Source organism: Mobula hypostoma, chromosome 4, assembly GCF_963921235.1.
Source record: "Mobula hypostoma chromosome 4, sMobHyp1.1, whole genome shotgun sequence".
Taxonomy (NCBI): domain Eukaryota; kingdom Metazoa; phylum Chordata; class Chondrichthyes; order Myliobatiformes; family Myliobatidae; genus Mobula; species Mobula hypostoma.
In genome coordinates this window covers 149,663,347-149,684,345 of record NC_086100.1, presented here as the reverse complement: position 1 = coordinate 149,684,345, position 20,999 = coordinate 149,663,347, and the positions used below count along the sequence as shown (strand labels likewise).

The following is a 20,999-nucleotide window of genomic DNA, read 5'->3' as shown; positions in this document are numbered from 1 at the left end:
TTGTCTCTGACTAGTGAGTTTCTCAAATCTCCAAACTCACAGGGCTTACTCAATGTGTGAAGCTCAGCTAAGTGTTGGTAAATGATAATACCTTGTTTCTGTTCACAGAAGAACTTGCAGTATATCTGTCAAGCATAACATTTTTATTTGGGACAAAATACTCCTCAATATTTGTCAGCAGAGTGTCTAATTTAAAGTCTGTCTCATCAATTTGAAGCTGTAGTAGATATCCGAAGCATCTTCACCAATTATGTGTAGAAAGACAGACGCTTTCAATTTTTCCTCCATGCCACCAGATCTACTTGTGGCTTTATAGTGAACTGCTGTTTGAAGCATTTCCAATCTTTAGCTAGATTGCCAGTAAACCGCAGAGCTGCAGGGGAACTTCAGTTATCCATAACAGAGTTTATTGGGCTTCCCTCACCTGAAACACTCAGTGAATTTAGAGACAGTGTGCTCTCTTGCCAGCAGATTCTCTCCATTGGAACCTAGTATGTCTTAATTGCTCACTGTATTCAGTTACAGTCCATAACTAGACCTCCACTGACTTCTGATACAGGTTTCCCCCACCATCCGAAGGTAGAGCATTCCTTTGAAATGGTTCGTAAGCTGGAATGTCGTAAAGTGAAGAAGCAATTACCATTTATTTATATGGGAAAAATTTGTGAGCGTTCGCAGACCCAAAAAATAACTTACCAAATCATGCCAAATAACACACAAAACCTAAAATAGCAGTAAGATATAGTAAAAGCAGGAATGATATGATAAATACACAGCCTATATAAAGTAGAAATACTTCTCTACTATCATTGCTGCATTGTTCTCCATAGTGAAAATCTCATGTAAGCGCTCTCGGCAGAAACATGACACAAGTGCTCTTGGCAGAAACACTCTCTCCAGTAACCGTTAAACTATGAAGCTGCCAAATCGCACCAAATAACACCTAAAAATACACAGCCTATATAAAATAGAAATAATGTATGTACCGTGTAGTATCACTTACCGGAATTGAGACGTCAGCGCCGAGCACACTGATGATGGTGTGTTAGGCTGAGTCGTTGAAGGTTGGGGTGGTGTAGTGGACCCCAATCTCCGGGCAGAGAACCGATACCGATCCACGGAGAATGCAGCAGTAGCCGGGGTGCACCCAGCACATCTTTAAGAAAAAAGCTGAAATAAACATGCTAATTAATTAGGTGCCACCTGGCACCTATATGTCGGCCCAGACCAGAGGCAACGCAATCGGCAATACGCTGCATTCTCCGCGGCAAGGTATCGGTCCGCGGCCCAGAGGTTGGGGTGGTGGAACATTGGGGTGTCATCTCATCGTCGTCTGTTTCCATCAAGGCGGGCAGGTCATCTTCTTCTATGTCCGCCTGTCTCAATGTCAAAGGTCGAGGTTCGTCGTCTGCTGTGTCTGATGTGGAAGGCTTGAAAAATGACGGTATACTTGACTGCTTAGCCTCGCACATGTTTTTTATCATACAGTTCTTTGTAAGCACTCAAACCATCTTGCAAATATCCCCAAAAGCTACGTACCCTTTCAAAATTAAAGTCGTACTTTTCTGCAATTATTGCAGTGAAAATCTCATGCAGTTGCTTCACGTTCAGTTCCTGGATGACTTCACTTTCAGTCCATTGGCTACTGCATTCAGTTTCAATTGTTATCCTTTCCTCTTCCAATTGCATCAGCTCTTCATCTATCAGTTCTTGGTCATGGGATGCCAAAACCTCTTCAACATCATCTTCGTCAACTTCCACAAGCCAAACTCACTTTGTCTTTACTTTGTTCACCACGATCGAAAAACTTAAATTATGTCTTGTTTTACGCTAAGTATAACACCCTTATGAGCTCTTTTAGGCTTTTCCGATACCTTAGAACTCACCTTGCTAACGGCTGCTCACAGGCACATGTTTAAGCTATGCCAGCTAGAATGCAGTTCTGGGGGAGGAGCTTTTTTCGTAACAGTGAAAACACCTTCTGTTAGCGAAAATAGGTAACTAATGTAGGTCTTTCGTAACAGTGCGGTTTCGTAAAGCAAATGTTCGAAAAGTGGGGGACACTTGTACAAGTTTTGTTTGTTCTTTATGAAAGACAAATTTTGTGAGTGTTTTCAAATGCTAGCACATTTATTAACAATCATGGCTTCTAGCTCCATAGCACTCCCAGTTCACCAATATCACTCCCGGTTCCTGGGAACCACCTGCATTGCACACTGGGAACTGAAGTTCTTTATTATGTACACACATAATAACACAGTAACTAAAACATTAAACTGAAATAAAGTTAAATAAAAGAAGAACTGAGCTGCTCTTTCCTCTTTCCATGTGGCAGGTGAATAGGGTTGTCAATCTTGCACCAGGCCCCCATAGCTGGATGTAGTTCTTCCCCTCAAAGTGCTCAACTGATGGGTTCAATGGTGGGTCCAGCTACAAACCTAGCATTCAGAGGAGCTGGCATTGACCTTCTGAGCATCTCAGATATCTGCTTTTGGGTACACCTACATGGAAAGGCCAAGATTTCCTGTATCACTGACTGTCACTCAGCATGAATCTAACATTGAAGTTAATCTTGACCTGGGAAGCCCAAGCCTACAGATACAGATGGTATCTGTAAGTGGGGACCATGTATCCTTCAAGCCTGTTCTGCTGGTCAATATATTCATGTCTGAGTATTTATCTCAAACCACGTTCTTGTTCTTTCCTCATAACTCTCGCTCTTTCACTATAACTCAATAAATTTTATTTATCTCCTTCTTAAAATGTTATATTCTTTTATTTAGCCTTTATAGCCCTCTGAAGTAGAACATTCTACTGGTTCACCGACCTGTGGGTGGGGGAGTTTCCCCTCATCTTGGTCCTAAATATTTTGCCTTGCAACTTGAATATGTACCTCGGGTAATGATGAGTTTGAGTACAGAGAGGAAATTAAGAACCTGGTGACATGGTGCGAAGACAATAACCTATCCCTCAACGCCAGCAAGACGAAGGAATTGGTTGTTGACTTCAGAAGGAGTAGCAGACCGCACGACCACACTTACATCGGTGGTGCGCAAGTGGAACAGGTCAAAAGCTTTAAGTTCCTCGGGGTCAATATCACAAATGACCTGACTTGGTCCAACCAAACAGAGTTCACTGTCAAGAAGGCCCACCAGTGCCTTTATTTCCTGAGAAAACTAAAGAAATTTGGCCTGTCCCCTAAAACCCTCACTAATTTTTATAGATGCACCGTAAAAAGCATTCTTCTAGGGTGCAGCACAACCTGGTATGGAAGTTGTCCTGTCCAAGACTGAAAGAAGCTACAGAAGATCGTGAACACGGCGCAGCACATCACATAAACCAATCTTCCGTCCTTGGACTCACTTTACACCGTACGCTGTCGGAGCAGTGCTGCCAGGGTAATCAAGGACACGACCCACCCAGCCAACACACTTTTCGTCCCTCTTCCCTCCGGGAGAAGGCTCAGGAGCTAGAAGACTCGTACGGCTGGATTTGGGAACAGCTTCTTTCCAACTGTGATAAGACTGCTGAACGGATCCTGGCCAGGATTTGGGCCGTACCCTCCAAATATCTGGACCTGCCTCTCGGTTTTTTTGCACTACCTTAGTTCCCATTTTTCTATTTTCTATTTATGATTTATGATTTAAATTTTTAATATTTACTATCGATTTGTAATCCAGGGAGTGGGAAGTGCAGAATCAAATATCGCTGTGATGATTGTACGTTCTAGTATCAATTGTTTGGTGACAATAAAGTATAAAGTACCTTGTTTTAGATCCCTCAGTCAGGGTACATACCCTCCCCACATTCAGTCTGTATAATCCCATCTGAAGGGTTCTAGGTAAATACAAACCTAATTGACTGTCTAAATACAGAGCAATCCCAGCTTTCCTGAAATCAACAAACATAAATCGAGTATTCAAAGTAATTTCATGGAGCGATGGCTAAATTTTAATTGATTGAGATTTTCTCTCGAATGACAGATGGTGATGCAGAACAGTCTTATGGCCACAGAGCAGTAACTTAGAGCCATAAGTTATAGAGCAGTCCAGCAAGGACACAAACCTCTCAGTCCAACCTGTCCATGCCGACCATGTTGCCCACTCAGCTAGTCCCAATTTCCCATGGCCCACATCCCTCTAAGCTCCACTCCCCTATGTACCTTTCCAAGGGCTTTTTAAATGATACCATTGTACCTGCCACGGCCATTTCTTCTGGCACCGCTCACTACTCACTGCATGAACATGTTGTCCCTAAATTCCCTTTTAAATCTTTCTCCTCTTGTCTTAAACCTATGCCACGAGTTTTGGAATTCTCTAACTTGCAGAAAAGTCTGTTACCGTGCACTTTATCGTTGCGTCTCATAACTTTAAACTCTTCTATAAGGCTGCCCCATATTCTCCTACATTCCAAAGAATAAAGAACTAACCTGGCCAACGTCTCCCTATAACTCAGGCCCTCTAGTCCAGGAAACATCCCTGTAAAAACTTAGTTGTAATACCTGGAGAGGAAGGAAAGTAAATCAAAAACGCAAAAATAAATAAAGTGTGCAAGTAGGAAGTGTCGATCAATGCCTCGCTAGCATCAGCTGTAAATACAAATGGGCTGGATTTATGCCTTTGGAAGCTGAGCAAGTGTTTGAGCCAAACAGCTGGACTGTGGGAGAAATCGTCCAGCTGAGCTGCTGGCATTTAAATGACAAAAGACTCGCAGGAAGTTCTGAGGGGATTTCACTGATAGTCCCTGAAGTACAAGTATTTGAAGAGACAAATGAGACACAAAGATAGTGAATTGGCACTGAGACACAGCAGAATGTGTGGAAATACTGTAAAGGGAAAAATGATCATTAACAAGCAGCAGGAGAGGCATTATTCAAAGTACAAGACTATCTATTCATACAATGAAGAAACCTAATAGCAAACGCATTTCCAAAAATATGTAGGACAAGGCTGAGAAAGCAGTCGTACAAATTCAAAAATAAGAAAGTGCATTGACAGACTGGGTGTAGGGAGGATATTTACTCTGGCAATGGAGTCTGGAACTAAGGGTTACATCCTCAAAATAAGGAATTTGATACTTGAGACTGAGGCGAAGAGAAATTTCTTCAGGCAGAATATGAATGAATATTTGGAATTGTCTTCCCTTGGACTGTGGAAGCTTAGTCATTGCAATAATTCAAAACAGAGGCAAGGAGTAGGAATAAAGAGGGCTTTTTCTGGTTGGCTGCTGAAGACTAGTGGTATTCTGCAGGGGTCAGTGTTAGAGTCTTCTCTTCACATATATATGTCATTGATGGCTATGTGGCCAAGCTTGTGGAAGATACAACAATAGCTAAAGGGGAAGTAGCGCTGAGGAAGCAGCGAGTCTGGAGGACGTGAAGAGATTAGAAGAATGAGCAAAGAAGTTGCAGATGGAATACAGTGTAAGGAAGGTAAAGACTATTTTTCAAACACAGAGCAAATTCATAATTCAAAGGTGCAAAGAGACTTGGGAGTCTTTATGCAGGACATCTGAAAGTTTAACTTGCAGGCTGAGTTGGTGGTAAGAAATGCAAATGCAATGTTAGCATTCATTTCAAGAGGATGAAAATAGCAAGAATATAATGCAGAGGCTTTATAAGGCAATAGTAAGGCTGCACAGAGGATTGTGAACAATTTTGGGCCCCTTATCTAGGAAAGGATGTGTGTTCTGTCATTGGAGGTGGTTAAGAGGAAGTTCACGAGAATGATCCCAGGAATGAGAGGATTAACATATGAGAAGTGTTTGATGGATCTGGGCCTGTACTCAATGGAGTTTAGAAGAATGGGGTGGGTGGGTGTTCTCATTGCGACCTACTGAATATTGAAAGGCATAGATACAGTGGATGTGGAGAGGATGTTTCAAATAGGGGAGTCTAGGATTAGAAGGCACGGTCTATGAATTATAATAGAGATGAGAAGGAATTTCCTTAGCCAGAATGGAATTCATTGCCACGGACAGCTGTGGAAGCCAAGTCATTGAGTATATTTAAAGCGGTTCTTGATTAGTCAGAGTGCCAAATATTATGGGGAGAAGGCAGGAGAATGAGGTGGAGAGGGATAATAAATCAGCCATGATGGAATGGCAAAGGAGGCTCAATGGCCCAAATGGCCTAACTTTGCTCCATTGTCTTGTGTTCTTATGGTCAGAGATCGATAGATTTCTAAGTATGAGAGGAATCGAGAGATGAGAACAATGCAGTAAAATAGAGCTGAGATCAAAGATCAGCTATGAATTTATTGAATAGTGTAACAGGTTAAAGGGGCTCCTTCTCCTAGTTGCTATGTTCCAATTCATGTTGAATTAGGGGCATAGAATATAGTAAATGTGTAATTAAGAAGCCAATACTCTTGATTTTTGCACTCAGCTGAACACCAGAATTTGATCAAGTGTCACAAGTAAAACAGACATGGTATTTCTGTCTCCACAGAAATTGTTTTCCCTGCTAAGCAATCCTACCAGTATTTGATTTGTAACTCAAAGCCTTACAGAGCTAAACTTCTGCATCTGAAATTCTACACTTGCAGGTATGAATATTGTTGGTTTCTCAAGTGGTGGTGGGGCTCATCACCAACAACGATGAGATGGCTAACAGAGAGGAGGCTGAAGAGATCGAGGCCTGGGTCCCAGGCAACTATCATCTTCCTTAATGTCAACAAGACGAAGGAGATAGGTATGGAGTTCAGGGGAACTCAAACCACTCACTCCCCTCTTTACATCGGCGATGCAGTTATGGGAACTGCAGGCAGTTTCAAACTCCTGGGAGTCACATGTTGCACAATCTCTAGTGGCCCCAGAACACATGCTAGAGAATCAAGAAAGCTCAACAACACCTCTACTTAATGACGAGGCTGATGAAAGCTAGACTATGCACATCAATACTCACGAACTTCTACAGATGCGCAGAACAGAGAATCCCAATGTGCTGTATCACAGCGTGTAATAGAAACTGCACTGCGGCAGATAAGAAGGCTCTGCAACGGGTTGTCAAAACTGCTTAATGCATCACCAGCACCAGTCTATCCACTATCAAGGACATATAGACAGACAGCTGTTTTAAAATTCCAGCAGCGTCTTGAAGAATCCCGTCCACCCTGCTCATGGACTGTCTGTCCCACTCCCATCAGGGAGGAGGCTACGTCAGGAACACGAGACTCAAATAATTACTTTCCCCAAGCAATAAGTCTGATCAACACCCCCTTCCACTAACTCATTCCATCAAACCACTCACTGCCACTACTATATCATTTCATGTCATTCCCCTTGTGTACCAACACTGCTGTGCCTAGTATCACTTTATGGACATGCAATCAATCTATATTAACTCTCTTGTGTATTTATATTTATTGTGTTTTTTTTACTGTTGTGTTTTGTCATGAAATTTCCTGTTTTGTGGGAGTACGTTGCAATACATAATAAAAAACTATAAATTAGAATTATTATATATAATTACTATATATAGTGCAAAAAGAGGGCAAAAGAAAGCTGTGAAGTAATGTACATGAGTTCATCATCCATTCAGCAATCTGATGGCAGAGGGGAAGAAGCAGTTCCTGAAACGTTCATTGTGTGTCTTCAGACTCCTGTACCCGATCCTTGATGGTAGCATTTAGACAGGGGCAGGTCAGTGTGATGGGGGTTCTTCATGATGTATGCCACCTTTTTGAGGCGTCAACTTTTGAAGGTGTCCTTAATGCTGGGAAGGTTTGGATGGAGCTGGCTGAGTTTACAACTTTCTGCAGCTTTTTTAGATCCTGTGCATTGGCCCCTCCATATTAGAACGTGACCCAACTAGTTAAGATGCTTTCCACGGTGCGCCAGTAAAAATTTGCGAGAGTCTTTGGTGATATATCAAGTCTCCTCAAACTCGTAATGAAATGTAGTCGCTGTCATCCTTCTTATATCAATATGTTTAACCCAGGATAAATCTTCAGAGATGTTGACACCAGGAACTTAAGACTGCTACTCTTTCTGCTGCTGGTCCCTTAATGCGGACTGTTGTGTGTTCCCTTGACTTCACCTTCCTGAAGTTCACTATCAGTTCCTTGGACTTACTGACATTGAGTGCAAGGTTATTGTTGGATCGCTATTCAACCAGCCGATTGATCTTATTTTATTTTTATTTTTTTAAATATACAGTACACCTCATTACCATCTGAATTTCTACCAACAATAGTTGTATCATCGACAAATTTATAGATTGCATTTGAGCACACAGTCAAGTGAGTAGAGAGAGTAGAGCAGTGGGCTAAGCACGTATCCTTGAAGTGCATCAGTGTTGATTGTCAGCGAGGAGGATATTTTACTTCTGATCCGCACTATGGTCTTTTGATGAGGAAGTCAAGGATCCAATTGCAGAGGGAGGCACAGAGGCCCAGGTTTTGGAGCTTGTTGATTAGAAATGAGACTAGGATTGTATTGAATGCCAAGCTGCAAACAATAAACAGCAGTCTGACATAGGTATTGCTATTGTTCAGGTGATCCAAGGCCGAGCAGAGAGCCAGTGAGATTGCATCTGCTGTAGACCTGATGTGATAGGCAAATTGCACTGGGTCCAGGTTCTTGGATAGGAGTTGATTCTGCCCATGACCATCCACTCAAAGCGATTGCAGATATCCTTGAACACTCCACCTGGTAGGGCAATGAAAACCTGTGCAAACCAACTGGCACTCACCGCCAGTAAGATAAAAGAGTTGATTGTGGACTTCAGGAAGAGTAAAACGAAGGAACACATACCAATCTTCCTAGAGCAGTGGTCCCCAACCACCAGGCCGTGGACCGGGACTGGGCCACAAAGCATATGCTACTGGCCGCAAGGAAAAAATATGATTTGGCGATATGAAACGATATGAGTCAGCTGCACCTTTCTTCATTCCCTGTCACGCCCACTGTTAAACTTGAACGCATGCAAGGTCATTACCCACACAAGATCATCAGTTGGTCATTAACCTATAACTACTCGAAGAGTGAAAAAACAATCATCGCTTGAGGGTTTCTTTGGAGGAGGAGGTAGGGGACATAAAAGGCCTAACAATGATGATAATGCAGAGACAGCTGAGGCCGAGACTGCAAATAAAAAAAAAGAAAGATTCCTTCAACAGAAAATACAACGAGCTGTACATAAAATATGGCTTTATTGCGACCGGTGACTGCACGCTCCAAGCCCCCTGTGTGTGATATGTGGAGATAAGCTGTCTAATGAGGGAACGAAGCCCTCAAAACTGCTTCGGCACCTTGAGTCCAAGCACCCTGCACTTAAAGACAAACCCGTTGAGTATTTTGAGCGGAAAAAACATGAGCAAGCGGGACAGAAGCAAATGCTGAGAGCCACCACCTCCACAAATGCTGCTGCTCTGAGAGTGTCGTACTTAGTGGCTAGTCGTATTGCTAAGGCTAAGAAGCCTTTCGCTGTTGGTGAAGAATTGATTCTGCCTACTGCCAAGGACATGTGCCGTGAACTGTTGGGAGAAACTGCAGCTAACAAGATGGCACAGGTTTCTCTTTCAGCTACCACAGCTTCAAGGAGAATCGATCAAGGGGGAGATCCGTGGCCAGGGATTTTGAGATAAGAGAGCAGCTACAGAGATTTCTTTCAGGAGAAAAGTCACCACTGGCAGCACACTTCAGTGACGAGGAGTGGATAGTAAAACTCCCTTATCTGTGTGACATCTTCAACCTGCTCAATGAACTCAATTTGTCACTTCAAGGGAGAACGATAACTGTCTTCAAGTTGGCAGATGAAGTGTCTGCTTCCAAAGCCAAACTGGATCTGTGGAGACAGCGAGTGGATGGGCATATTTGACATGTTCCCAACATTAGCTGGGATTTGGGAGACACTGAGGCTGCACCATCCTTCTCACAGCTGGTGCGCGATCACCTATCTTCGCTGTCGGCAGAATTCGGGCGTTACTTCCCAACCGCAAATGACCCAAGACATGCAAAGGAATGGGTCCGTAAATCCATTTGTGAATGTCCCCGGTGAATCATCCATGTCAGGGCGGGAAGAAGATCAACTCCTCGAGCTTGCAAATGACGGTAGGCCGCAAAGGATGTTTGACATAACATTTCTGCTGGCATTCTGGATCAAAGTCAAGGCTGAATATCCTGAGATAGCCACGGAAGCACTGAAAACATTGCTTCCACTTCCAACATCATATCTCTGCGAAGCAGAATTTCCTGCAATGAAAACTAAATTGCGGAATAGATTGGACATAAGGAACCCCCTTCGAGAATCGCTATCTCCCATCACCCCTCGGTGGGACCGTCTTGTTGCAGGCTCCCACTGATTCAGCGATATTGGTGTGTTGCAATGATTTTATACATTCATACAAGGAAAATATGCGCTGTGTGTTTAATATCCAAACGCTACTTAAAATGCTATGATGCTATTGACTTAAAAGCGACTTATAATTGACATCACTATATTCATGCGTGGAAAATATGCGCTGTGTGTTTAATATTAAATTTGTAAGATAAACCCTTTTAGAAACGAAATTGACTGTATTAGCCACTTATAAGTGACTTATAGTTGACTTATCACCTAGATTCCGGTCGTGATTAACAACCCCCCTACCCCCTTTGGCCGGTCCGCAAGAATATTGTCAATATTAAACCGGTCCGCGGTGCAAAAAAGGTTGGGGAATCCTGTCATAGAGAGATCAGAAGTGGAGAGAGTGAGCAGTTTTAAGTTTCTGGGTGTCAAGATCTCTGAGGATCTAACCTGGTCCCAACATATCGATGTAGCTATAAAGAAAGCAAGACAGCAGCTATACTTCACTAGGAGTTTGAGAAGATTTGGCATGTCAACAAATACACTCAAAAACTTCAAGAGATGTACTGTGGAGAGCATTCTGACAGGCTGCATCACTGTCTGGTATGGAGGGGCTACTGCACGAAACTGAAAGAAGCTGCAGAAGGTTGTTAATCTAGTCAGCTCCATCTTGGGTATTAGCCTACAAAGTACCCAGGACATCTTCAGGGAGCACTGTCTCAGAAAGGCAGCGTCCATTATTAAGGACCTCCAGCAATCAGGGCATGCCCTTTTCTCACAGTCACCAACAGTTAGGAGGTACAGAAGCCTGAAGGCACACACTCAGCAGTTCAGGAACAGCTTCTTCCCCTCTGCCATCCGAATCCTAAATGGACATTGAACCCGTGGACACTACCTCACTTTTTTTTAATATACAGTATTTCTGTTTTTTGCAGTTTTTTATACATATACTGTAATTGATTTACTTACTTTATTTTTTCTCTTCTAGATTATGTATTGCATTGAACTGCTGCTGCTAAGTTAACAAATTTCATGTCACATGCCAGTGATAATAAATCTGATTCTGATTCTGAAATGGAGCAATTCCCAAATATTCTTAGATTGTTCACTGTGAGGTTGCTCAATGGGGGTCAGGTTGGTGAAGGAGAGAAATCAAGCAGAACCACTTAATAAGGTAAATCTTTTGTTAAAGAGAGTGTTTTAGGATGGCCTTTAGTATAGAGATGGCACTTTAAAACATGATGCCATTTCAGTCAAACCAAGCAGAGAACAAACTCATAGAAACAGCAATAGCAGTGTGGTCTTCTTTGCAGCTGAGTCACATGGATGCCACAGGTAGGTTCAGCAGGAAACCAGTAAGTCATTTGCCATGGATATTATGGGAATGGTCCCAGAATGCCATTCAAGATGGTTAGGTGCCACTTTTTGTCACAAAGTGGGACATATTGGATGGAGATGCAAGAAAATGTTGACCAATAAAGAGGGCTATGTCCTTTGGACAAAAAAGTACAGCCCTACATGTGGTGAAATTAGATAGAGCATTACAGCACAGAAGCAAGCCCTTCAGTCCATCTAGTCCATGCCAAACTATTATTCTGCCTAGTCCCATCAATCTGCACCTGTACCATCACCCTCAAATGGCTTCCATCCATGTACTTAGCCAAATTTCTCTTAAATGTTGAAATCAAAGCCTCAACCATCACTTACACTGGCAGTTTATTCCACACTCTCACCATCCTATGAGTGAAGAAGATCCTCCTCACGTTCCTCTTTAAAATTTCACCTTCCTCCCTTAACCTATGACCTCTAGTTCTAATCTCACCCAACCTCAGTGGAAAAAAACCTACTTGAATTTTCCTTTTTATACCTCTCATAACTTTATATACCTCTATCAAACCTTCTCTCCTTCTCCTGCACTACAAGTAATAAAGTGCTAATATAATCAACCTTTCCCTATAACTCAGATCCTCAAGTCCTGGCAAATCCTTGTAAATTTTTCTCTGTAATCCTTCAATCTTATTGATATCTTTCCTGTAGGTGGGTGACCAAAACTGCTCACAATACTCCAAATTAGGCCTTATACAATTTCAACATTACATCCCAACTCCTGTACGTAGTAATTCGATATGAAGGCCATTAGGGCCATTACAACCCTATCTACCTGTGTAAGGAATTATGGATCTATATTCCCAGATTCCTCTGATCACTGTGTAAATCCTACCTTGGTTTGTCCTCCCAAAGTGCAACACCTCACACTTGGGAGCATCAAGTTCCACCTGATGTTCCTCAGCCCATTTTACCAGTTGGTCCAGATCCCAATGCACGTCTTAATAGCCTGCCTCTCTGTCCACTACAAAATTGAAGGGATAGGAAAAGGAATTTCGCACACCAGAGGCGAATGATTGGAACAGTACATTTATGGACACCTTGATCCAGAGGAACATTGTTTTATTTGGTGGTATACATGTGTATGGTTGAATGACAATAAACTAAACTTGAACAAAAACTTGATTGAAAAGCAGTAGCTTCTTCAATCAATGACAGTGTGACAGAAAGTCATTCTTTCATTGGCCAGGAAGTACAACTGAAATTTCTCAGCTTTGTTCCACTGAGCTGGAGCAAAATATTGTCGGGTTAGAATGCAGAAGAGACCTTCCACTTTATTTGGGGAGCAGCTAAACTGTTGGACCACTGATAGAGATGGATGGGTCCAGTAGCCTATTATCGTTATAGGCTATGAGTATGTAGCAGCAATCATGAGAATAGGTTTGATGAAGTTTTTCAGATTAAGAGTTTATGTTCTGAAAAGGACATCAGTTTAGGTAGAAAGAAACATCCACTCACACTTTGGACGGCTTTAGATCCATCCAAGTAGAATACTGTTCTGATGGGTTTGGACGGTGGCGTCCTTGAGCAGATTCTGGCAGAAAATAATTACATGCTGTAGTTTAAATGGACACTTATAGTAAAGAATAGGTAAATGGCTACTTTTATAGTGAGGGAATTTCAAAACTGGGTGCTAGTATATTGATTTCAGGCAGCACAATACAGGCAGGTATATATTCTGACCAAAATGAAGTTGATAATGCATCTGTACCAATGTAAATGGATTTAGCAAGGGAATTTGGAAAGCAAATAAATGCAAGCAATGAATATGAGACCTTCCTCTGGGGAGGTAATCGAATCACAAACAAGAGAAAATCTGTAGATGCTGAAAATCCAAGCAGAACACACAGAATTCTGGAGGAACTCAGCAGGCCAGGCAGTATCTATGGAAAACAGTACAACTGACGTTTCGGGCTGAGACCCTTCAGTAGGACTGGAGAAAAATAATGATGAGGAGTTAAAATAAGAAGGTGGGGAAGGAGAGGAAGAAACAGAAGGTGATAAATGAAACTGGGGCAGGGGAGGGTGGTGAAGTAAAAAGCTGGAAGGTTGAATGGTGAAAGAGATACAGGGCTGGAGTCTGATAGGAGAGGGCAGAAAGCCATGGAGGAAAGAAAAGGGGGAGAAGCACCAGAGGGAGGTGATGGACAGGTAAGGAGAAAATATGAGAAAGTGAAATGGGTTTGGGGAATGCTGAGGGTTGTGGGCATTACCGGAAGTTCAAGAAATTGTTGTTCATGCCATCAGGTTGGAGGCTACCCAGATGGAATATAAGGTGTTGCTCCTCCAACATGAGTGTGGCCTATTGCGATAGTAGAGGAGGCCATGGACTGACGTGTCAGAATAGGAATGGGAAGTGGGATTAAAATGGATGGCCACTGGGATATCCCACTTTTTCTGGTGGACGGAGTGTAGGTGCTTGGTGAAGTGGCCTCCAAGAGGAAAACCATGACTTCCAAATCATAAACACAAGAGATTCTGCAGATGCTGGAAATCCAGAGGAACAAGCACAAAATGCTGGAGGAACTCAGCGTGTCAGGCAGTATCTATCAAGAGGAATGAACAGTCAATATTTTGGGTTGAGACCCTTCATTAGGACTCTCAATGATTTGCAAAGATTTTCCTGTGAGTTTCACTTACAGAAGAGAATTTTCGAATTGCAGAAATGGGAGCCTGATATCTCCAAAAACAGGTTTGCAATAGACAATATTAACTTAGAGACATAGAACACAACTGGAAGGCATGTTTTGAGAGTCTCAGATTCAAGCTGTTTATTTTTCCAGTGAATGTTGATCTTCTGGTATGCAGATATTGAGAAGTGTTAAAGTGGAAGGCCTCAATTACAGAAACATTTGCTAATATATCCTTGAGATTGAGAAGCAAATCTATAGAAGAATGTAATAAATTGTTCATAAAATTGAACCAAGCTGATTGTCCCAAAGGAATAGGTTTTCCAAGTATAGGTTCAATATAAGACAATATACTCTGAGTCGAGTGTATTGGCAGTGCTCTGACAATTTCAAAATAATAGGATTATTCACAAACCTGGTAGGCAGGAATTCAGAATGGCTAAAATCTGACAGCTGAACATAAGAGAGCCAGTTCACAGGAGTAATGGGAATTCAGTTATAAAACAGGCTAAGTATAAGTTGCTGTAATGAACAAATGTTGTTTGGATCTGGCAAAGTAAGCAAGCTCAGCAGAAGTCTCTACGTCTACAGGACTCTTCCTTTTACAGAATGGTGAATGAAGTATAAGAGAGCACTGCATCATGGTTTAGGGCATGAGACAGAATAGTTGGCAAACATTTCCTCGTGTTTGGTTAACATTCACATCAAATTTGAAGGTAGTCCAGAAGAAGGTGACTATGTGACTTCAGAAGTGATAGCAAGAAAGTGGACCCTCTTTTGTCTACAGTCAGTTTGGGAATCAGAATGGAATGTGTGATATCAGAGGTAGAAACCTGGAGAGCAACCAGAGAGGAGATTGTTGCAATAGAGTTCATGGTGCCAGATTTATCAGATGGGATGTATTCCATAGGAGGTATTGTAACTATGTCATTATTACCAAGAGTTATTAGACTATGGGCAGTGTTTTGTTTAGTCATACTGTACATGCGAACCAAGAAAATAGTGCTCCAGCTTACATATTATAATGTATTCTAAGCCATAAAGTCAGTTATGTTGATGTGACAGCTGCACAACAGGATATGAGATCGGATATGTATGTGATCTCCCTGGGAAAGTGATGTACAGTGATTACTGGTACCTGATGTGAATGATTCAGAAGCAGCAAGTGCAACTTGCAACGAAGAGTGAGCAGAGAATAAAAGTTTGAGTGAATTCATAAGTGGTTGGATGTACAACTCTCCTTTCCGATAATTTCTTAGAATCACATGTTAAATAGTTAAATTCATTGCATGAGTTTATTTCCATTTTAAAGAGAAAGCAGTGTAGTGCATACTGTATGTATTACTGTGATTTGCAACATTATAATTTAGTTAAGCATTACTACTTTTAATAAAACATGTTTTGTTAGCCTCTCTTTATTTGCAAATGCACACAATAACACAAAGCAGTCTACACACTCTACAAACTGTTTGACAAATAGTTTCTTTCTCTCCATCAGATTTCTGAATGGACAATGAACACACTTTTTTCTTTTTTGCTCTCTCTTTGCACTTATTTAATTTAATTTTTATATACAGTATATTTCTTACGGTAATTTAGATTTTGTTCTTATTAATATGTATTGCCACCTACTGCTGCCACAAAACAACAAATTTCACAATATATGCCAGTGATAATAAATCTGATTATGATTCTCTTTTTTTAAAAAAAAAATCACACCAAGTGTTAAAGGTTTGCAGGGAGTCTAGTTCCCATACATTGACTCCAAAACTGTTGTGTAAACAGTTTCTCCAAAGCAGTAAGAAGCAGTCAGTCTGACCATGTTAAATTTGTGAAATTCTCTCGATGCTTCTGTGATGATCTGCCAGGTGTTCCGTCCGGAATTTGGCTACCCAACCCAAAGCAATGACTTAACTGTGAAGATTCAGATCAGATATTAATACGTTACAACATGGAGATATAGCGACATAGAGCTCAGAAATGGTCCTTTCAGCCCATCCTCATCATGCTGATTAAGGACCAATTGATACAAATCCCATTCACCAGCACTTGATCTGTTGTTCTTGATGTCTTGGTGATTCAAGTGCTTTGTAGATGCTTCTTAAATATATTGCAAGTCTCTGCCTCCACCACCTCCTCAGACAATGGCTTCCAGAATCTGATTTAATACCCCTGATGTCCTTGAAACTGGGTCAGGTTCATTTTAGCCCTGGTCGCATTGAGATTTACATTTTTACTTGTGTACATATACAGTATATCTGGTTTGCCTCTGGTTTGCCAGCTTGACTCCTGTTGCTATATCCCAACACAATTCTCCCAGGGCAGTGATTGTATTTCCAGCTCAGTGTTCAGTTTTTTGTGTTGGTCAGTCTGTGTAGCACAACTTCATTATAATAAGAAAATAATATAGATTTTACACAATGCACAACCACACATGTACCATTTCACTCAAAAGAACAAACAGATTAAATCTTGCTCCTAAGAGTATCCAGAAACATCTAATTATAGTTTAGGCCATAAAATATAAAGAAAAGATTGTTTAAAAACTGTGAATTGTGGAAATCTGATATACTAATCAAAATTGCTGGAAAAACATACTTGATTCATTTGTATTCTTAGAAGTTCAATCTACCAGATGTACTGCATCTTCAGACAAAATACTCAAAAGTGAGTATAATAGCACAGGTAAATTCACAAGTGAGCATTCAAAGTCCTGATCAACTGATCCAGAAATGCAAGTTCAAATCCCACACCTCCAGCTAGGGTTTGGCTATAACCTGTAAATTTCCATATCTTAAATTGTGTTTCATTATAAGTAGGATTATGCCACTTGGGCCCTCAATATGTTCAACACTCTCACAAGATTATGGATGATCTAATCATAAATTCAGCTTCATGTTTTATTTTACTAGCAGTTTTCACCCTCTTGATTATCAAGTATCTACTCTGCCTTAAAAATTGTTGCAGAGGAAGCTGCAGAAGAGATACCTTGCTGGTGTATTGCCTCCCAGGTGCCAGGATGAAGGATTTGATAGAGCAGCTACAGAAACTTCCTGAGAGGGCAGGTGAACAGCCAGAAGTTGTTGTACATGTTGATACAAATAACATGGGTAGAACAAGGGACGGTGTCCCGCAGAATGAGTGTGGGAGTTATGATGGAAGTTAAGAAGCAGGACCTCAAGGTTAGTGATCTCTGGATTACTCCCAGTGTCACATGCCATAGAGGGTAGAATTACAATAAGCCAAATGGATTTGTGGTTGAGGAGCTGGTGCGAGGAGCAGGGATTCAGGTTATTAGACTATTGGGATCTCTTGTGGGGTAGGAGCAGCTGTACAAGAGGGATGGGTTGCACTTGAACTAGAAAGCGACCAATATTCCTGGAAGGAAATTTGCTAGTGTTACACAGGAGAGTTTAAACTATATTGATAGTAGGGCAGGACTCTCAGCAGGAGCCAATGAGAACAAACTTAGTAATCTGGATAGCCAGCAGCACAGTAAAGGCTGGGAGAGAAATCCACAGTTAAAATGCATTTACTGTATTGCATAGGTAAGGCATACGAACTCAGGCCATGGACTGGCTCTGAGGACTGAGATGTTATAGCCATAGCAGAAACATTCCTGAGAGAAGGGCAGGACAGGCAGCTCAATATTCCAAGATGCTACAAGTAAGCAAGGAAGGGGTGTTGTCTTATAGAGGACAACAGCAGGACCTAGAGGTGACGTCCTGGGGGATTGTCCAGTGAAGCCAATGGGTATTATACTAATGGGCTGTACTGTAGAGCCTCCCCGCCCCCCCGCCCCCCCGCCCCCCACCGCGCCCCCAACAATCATTGGGAACTTAAAAAGCAAGTGTATTGAAGAATTGTTCAGGGTTGTAAGGATAATGGGGTTGTGTTAGTAGGGGACTTTAATTACACTAGTATTGATCGGGCCTCCCAGAATGTTAAGGCCATGGATGAGGTGAAATTTGTGAAATGTGTCCGGGAAAGTTTCTGAGTCAATACACAGAGGGCCCTACTCAGGAGGGTGCAGATGGGCTCCTCTTAGGGAGCTAGGAAGGGCAAGTAACTGAAGTGGCAGTCAGGGAGCATGGTACTTGACTGTAATTCTATTATTTTAAAGATAATGATAGAAAAGGATAGTTCAATTCCATAGGTTATGGCTAATTTTGGTAGAAATAGGCAAGATCTAGCTGAGGTCGGTTGGATGAGCCTGTCTGAAGGGAAAGGATGAATGGCAAGTGGGAGTCATTTGAGATGGTGATATCATTGTCCAGGAGCAGCATATTTCTGTTAGGATGAAAGCAAGTTTAGGAAACCTTAGCTGACAAGGGTCATTGAGGCTCTGGTCAAGGAAAAGAATGAAGCATACATTGTTTTTAAAAGGTTGTAGACAAGTGAAACCCTTGAGGGCTATAAATAGATTAGGAATACTCTTAAGGAGGAAATCAGGAGCGAAAGGAGAGGGCATGAGATTGAACTGACATTATCAGTAAAGGTTTCTGACATTTACTGAAGAGAATTCAAGGTAATCAATATTCATTTCTGTTATATTTTGTCTTACAGAGACCATACGAGATTCACTCCAACACTCCAGTGGAAGAAATATTCCACATGATCACCAGAGAGAAAATCCACTGCTCCTCCTCATGGTCTAAAGGACTGGTGGCATTAGTAAAAAAGGTAAAGAATGGAAAGAAAAGGTCATGGCATGCTCTCTTACTCTTGTAACCATACTCAGAGACAGAGTCAGAAAAACTGATCGTGACACCCTAAGCTACTTCAAGTTGACTTACTGTGGGTCAAGGGGATCTGTGGGGTATCCTGGTTGCTAATTTATGCATCCCCCAATAATTCCTGTTTGGATGAGATTGCCAAGTTTCAGATATGTTATGATGACAAGTGCTCACTGCCTGCAGAGCTATGGTTCTTCCTGTGTTCTAGTGCCTCATTCTTTTTTTTTGGAAGTGCCTGCTCTACTAACAGTCAGTCAGGTCTTGTATCTCAAGTTAGGGTGCCTCCCTCCAAGAATCTTAAATGCCCCCTGACAACTTCTATTTCCTCCAATGCTCCCTTAGGATATGTAACCACCCCCTTGGGGGGCAGTACAGCATCTGTTGGAAATCACTGGCCTAGTTCTAGTCCTATATTTTAACGTCATCTTGATCCAAAAGAAATACAGCTAGCCCTTCTCTTACCACCTTATTTCCATACACTTGTAACTATTTTACTTTCAAGTATAACCCTATTTCCCGTTTGAATATCATGATTCGATTTTCCTCAATAACACTTAGTTATGCATTCGGACCTTAATTCACTCACTGTGTTAAACAATTTTCCCCTCATGTCCTTAAGAATGGAGCATCTAACTTCACCACTCCAACTGTAGTGGCCATCATTTTAAATGCTTATGGAAGGTATTTTCCATAACAATAATGAGAGCTGTAAACTGGGGAAGCTAGAAATGGCTATTAGCAGGTGTCTATGGGCAAGAAGAAACTGAGAGTGAATCAACCCACACCATCCCAACACCCTAAGACAAAATGTATTCTCTGAGTGAGTGATTGAAAACTAAAATGTATCTTCGTGGTACACAAGGGTCACGGCACCTTGTGTTTTAGACACGTACCCTTACTTACAACGCATTTTCCACAAGCCTCTTTCTGTTGCTTTACCTTGAGGTCAGTGGAATTTCTTTTGAGGCTGGCCTGATACCTGGGCCCCAGCATTCTTTTCTTAATCTCCCCCCTCACTACCACCACCAAACCCTTCTAATGCATACTTCAAGTACCAAGAAAATTAATATCAATCACAAAGTTGTACCTCAGAGTTGCCACAAAAAAAAAAGCAAATGCACCATTGATTTCTTGTGATTTCATAGCAATTGAAATTGGTTAGATGCCTGGTAGCTCACAAAGAGGATAGACAAGTACATCGGAAAGTTGTGTTGAAGGCCCTCGAGGAGATATTCACTTCATCGTTAGCCACCAGAAAAACTCTCAAAGACTGGAAGACAGCTAATGTGGTTCCATTGTTTAAGAAGGGTAGCAAGGATGAGCCAGGGAACTACAGGCTAGTCAGGCTGACATCAGTAGTGGGAATTCACTGGAAGGGCAGGATCTGCCAGCATTTGAATAGATAGAATCTGAATAGGAGGAGTCAGCATGGTTTAGTGCAAGGAAAGTTTTGCTCGACAAGACTTTTAGAGATTTTTTTCAAGAGGTAACTAAAAGGACAGTGAGGGTAGGGTGGTGAATGTTGTCTATTTGGACTTTAGCAAGGCCTTCAACAAGGTCCCACGTGGTAGGCTGGTTTGGAAGGTTAGGTCCATGGAATCCATGAGTAGCCTGTCAGGTCGATGCAAAACTGGCTTCGGGATGGGATGCAAGTGGTGGTGATGGTGGTTGTGGTTTGTTTCTCAGAATGGAGTCCAAAGACTAGTGCTGGTGTGCCCCAGGGGTGGATGTTGGGATCCTTGTTATTCATTAATTACACAAATACTTGGATGCTGATTCACAGGGTTTGATCAGTAAGTTTGTGAAAGACACAAAATTAGATGTTGATGGTGAAAATGGTTACAGCGGAGTTTTGATTAATTAGGGAAGTGGGTTGAGGAGTTGCAGTGGATTTCAGTATAGGTAAGTATGAGGCGATTTTCAGTACAGGAAATTGAGACTAGCTGGATGAGTACAATG

General features: G+C 41.8%; 2 protein-coding genes across 2 annotated transcripts in view; one reads left to right on the top strand and one right to left on the bottom strand.

Annotated features, from left to right (window-relative positions):
• The window catches only part of LOC134345667 (limbin-like), a 313,316-nt gene that overhangs the window by 3,968 nt on the left and 288,349 nt on the right, over positions 1 to 20,999 (bottom strand). The gene's annotated exons all lie outside the window — the stretch shown is intronic.
• LOC134345670 (serine/threonine-protein kinase 32B-like) overlaps positions 1 to 20,999 on the top strand; it is a 329,201-nt gene that overhangs the window by 278,464 nt on the left and 29,738 nt on the right. Inside the window, exon 8 of the mRNA XM_063046706.1 lies at positions 18,871 to 18,987. Coding sequence (XP_062902776.1) covers positions 18,871 to 18,987 — 117 coding nt within the window. The remainder of the gene's footprint in view (positions 1 to 18,870; positions 18,988 to 20,999) is intronic.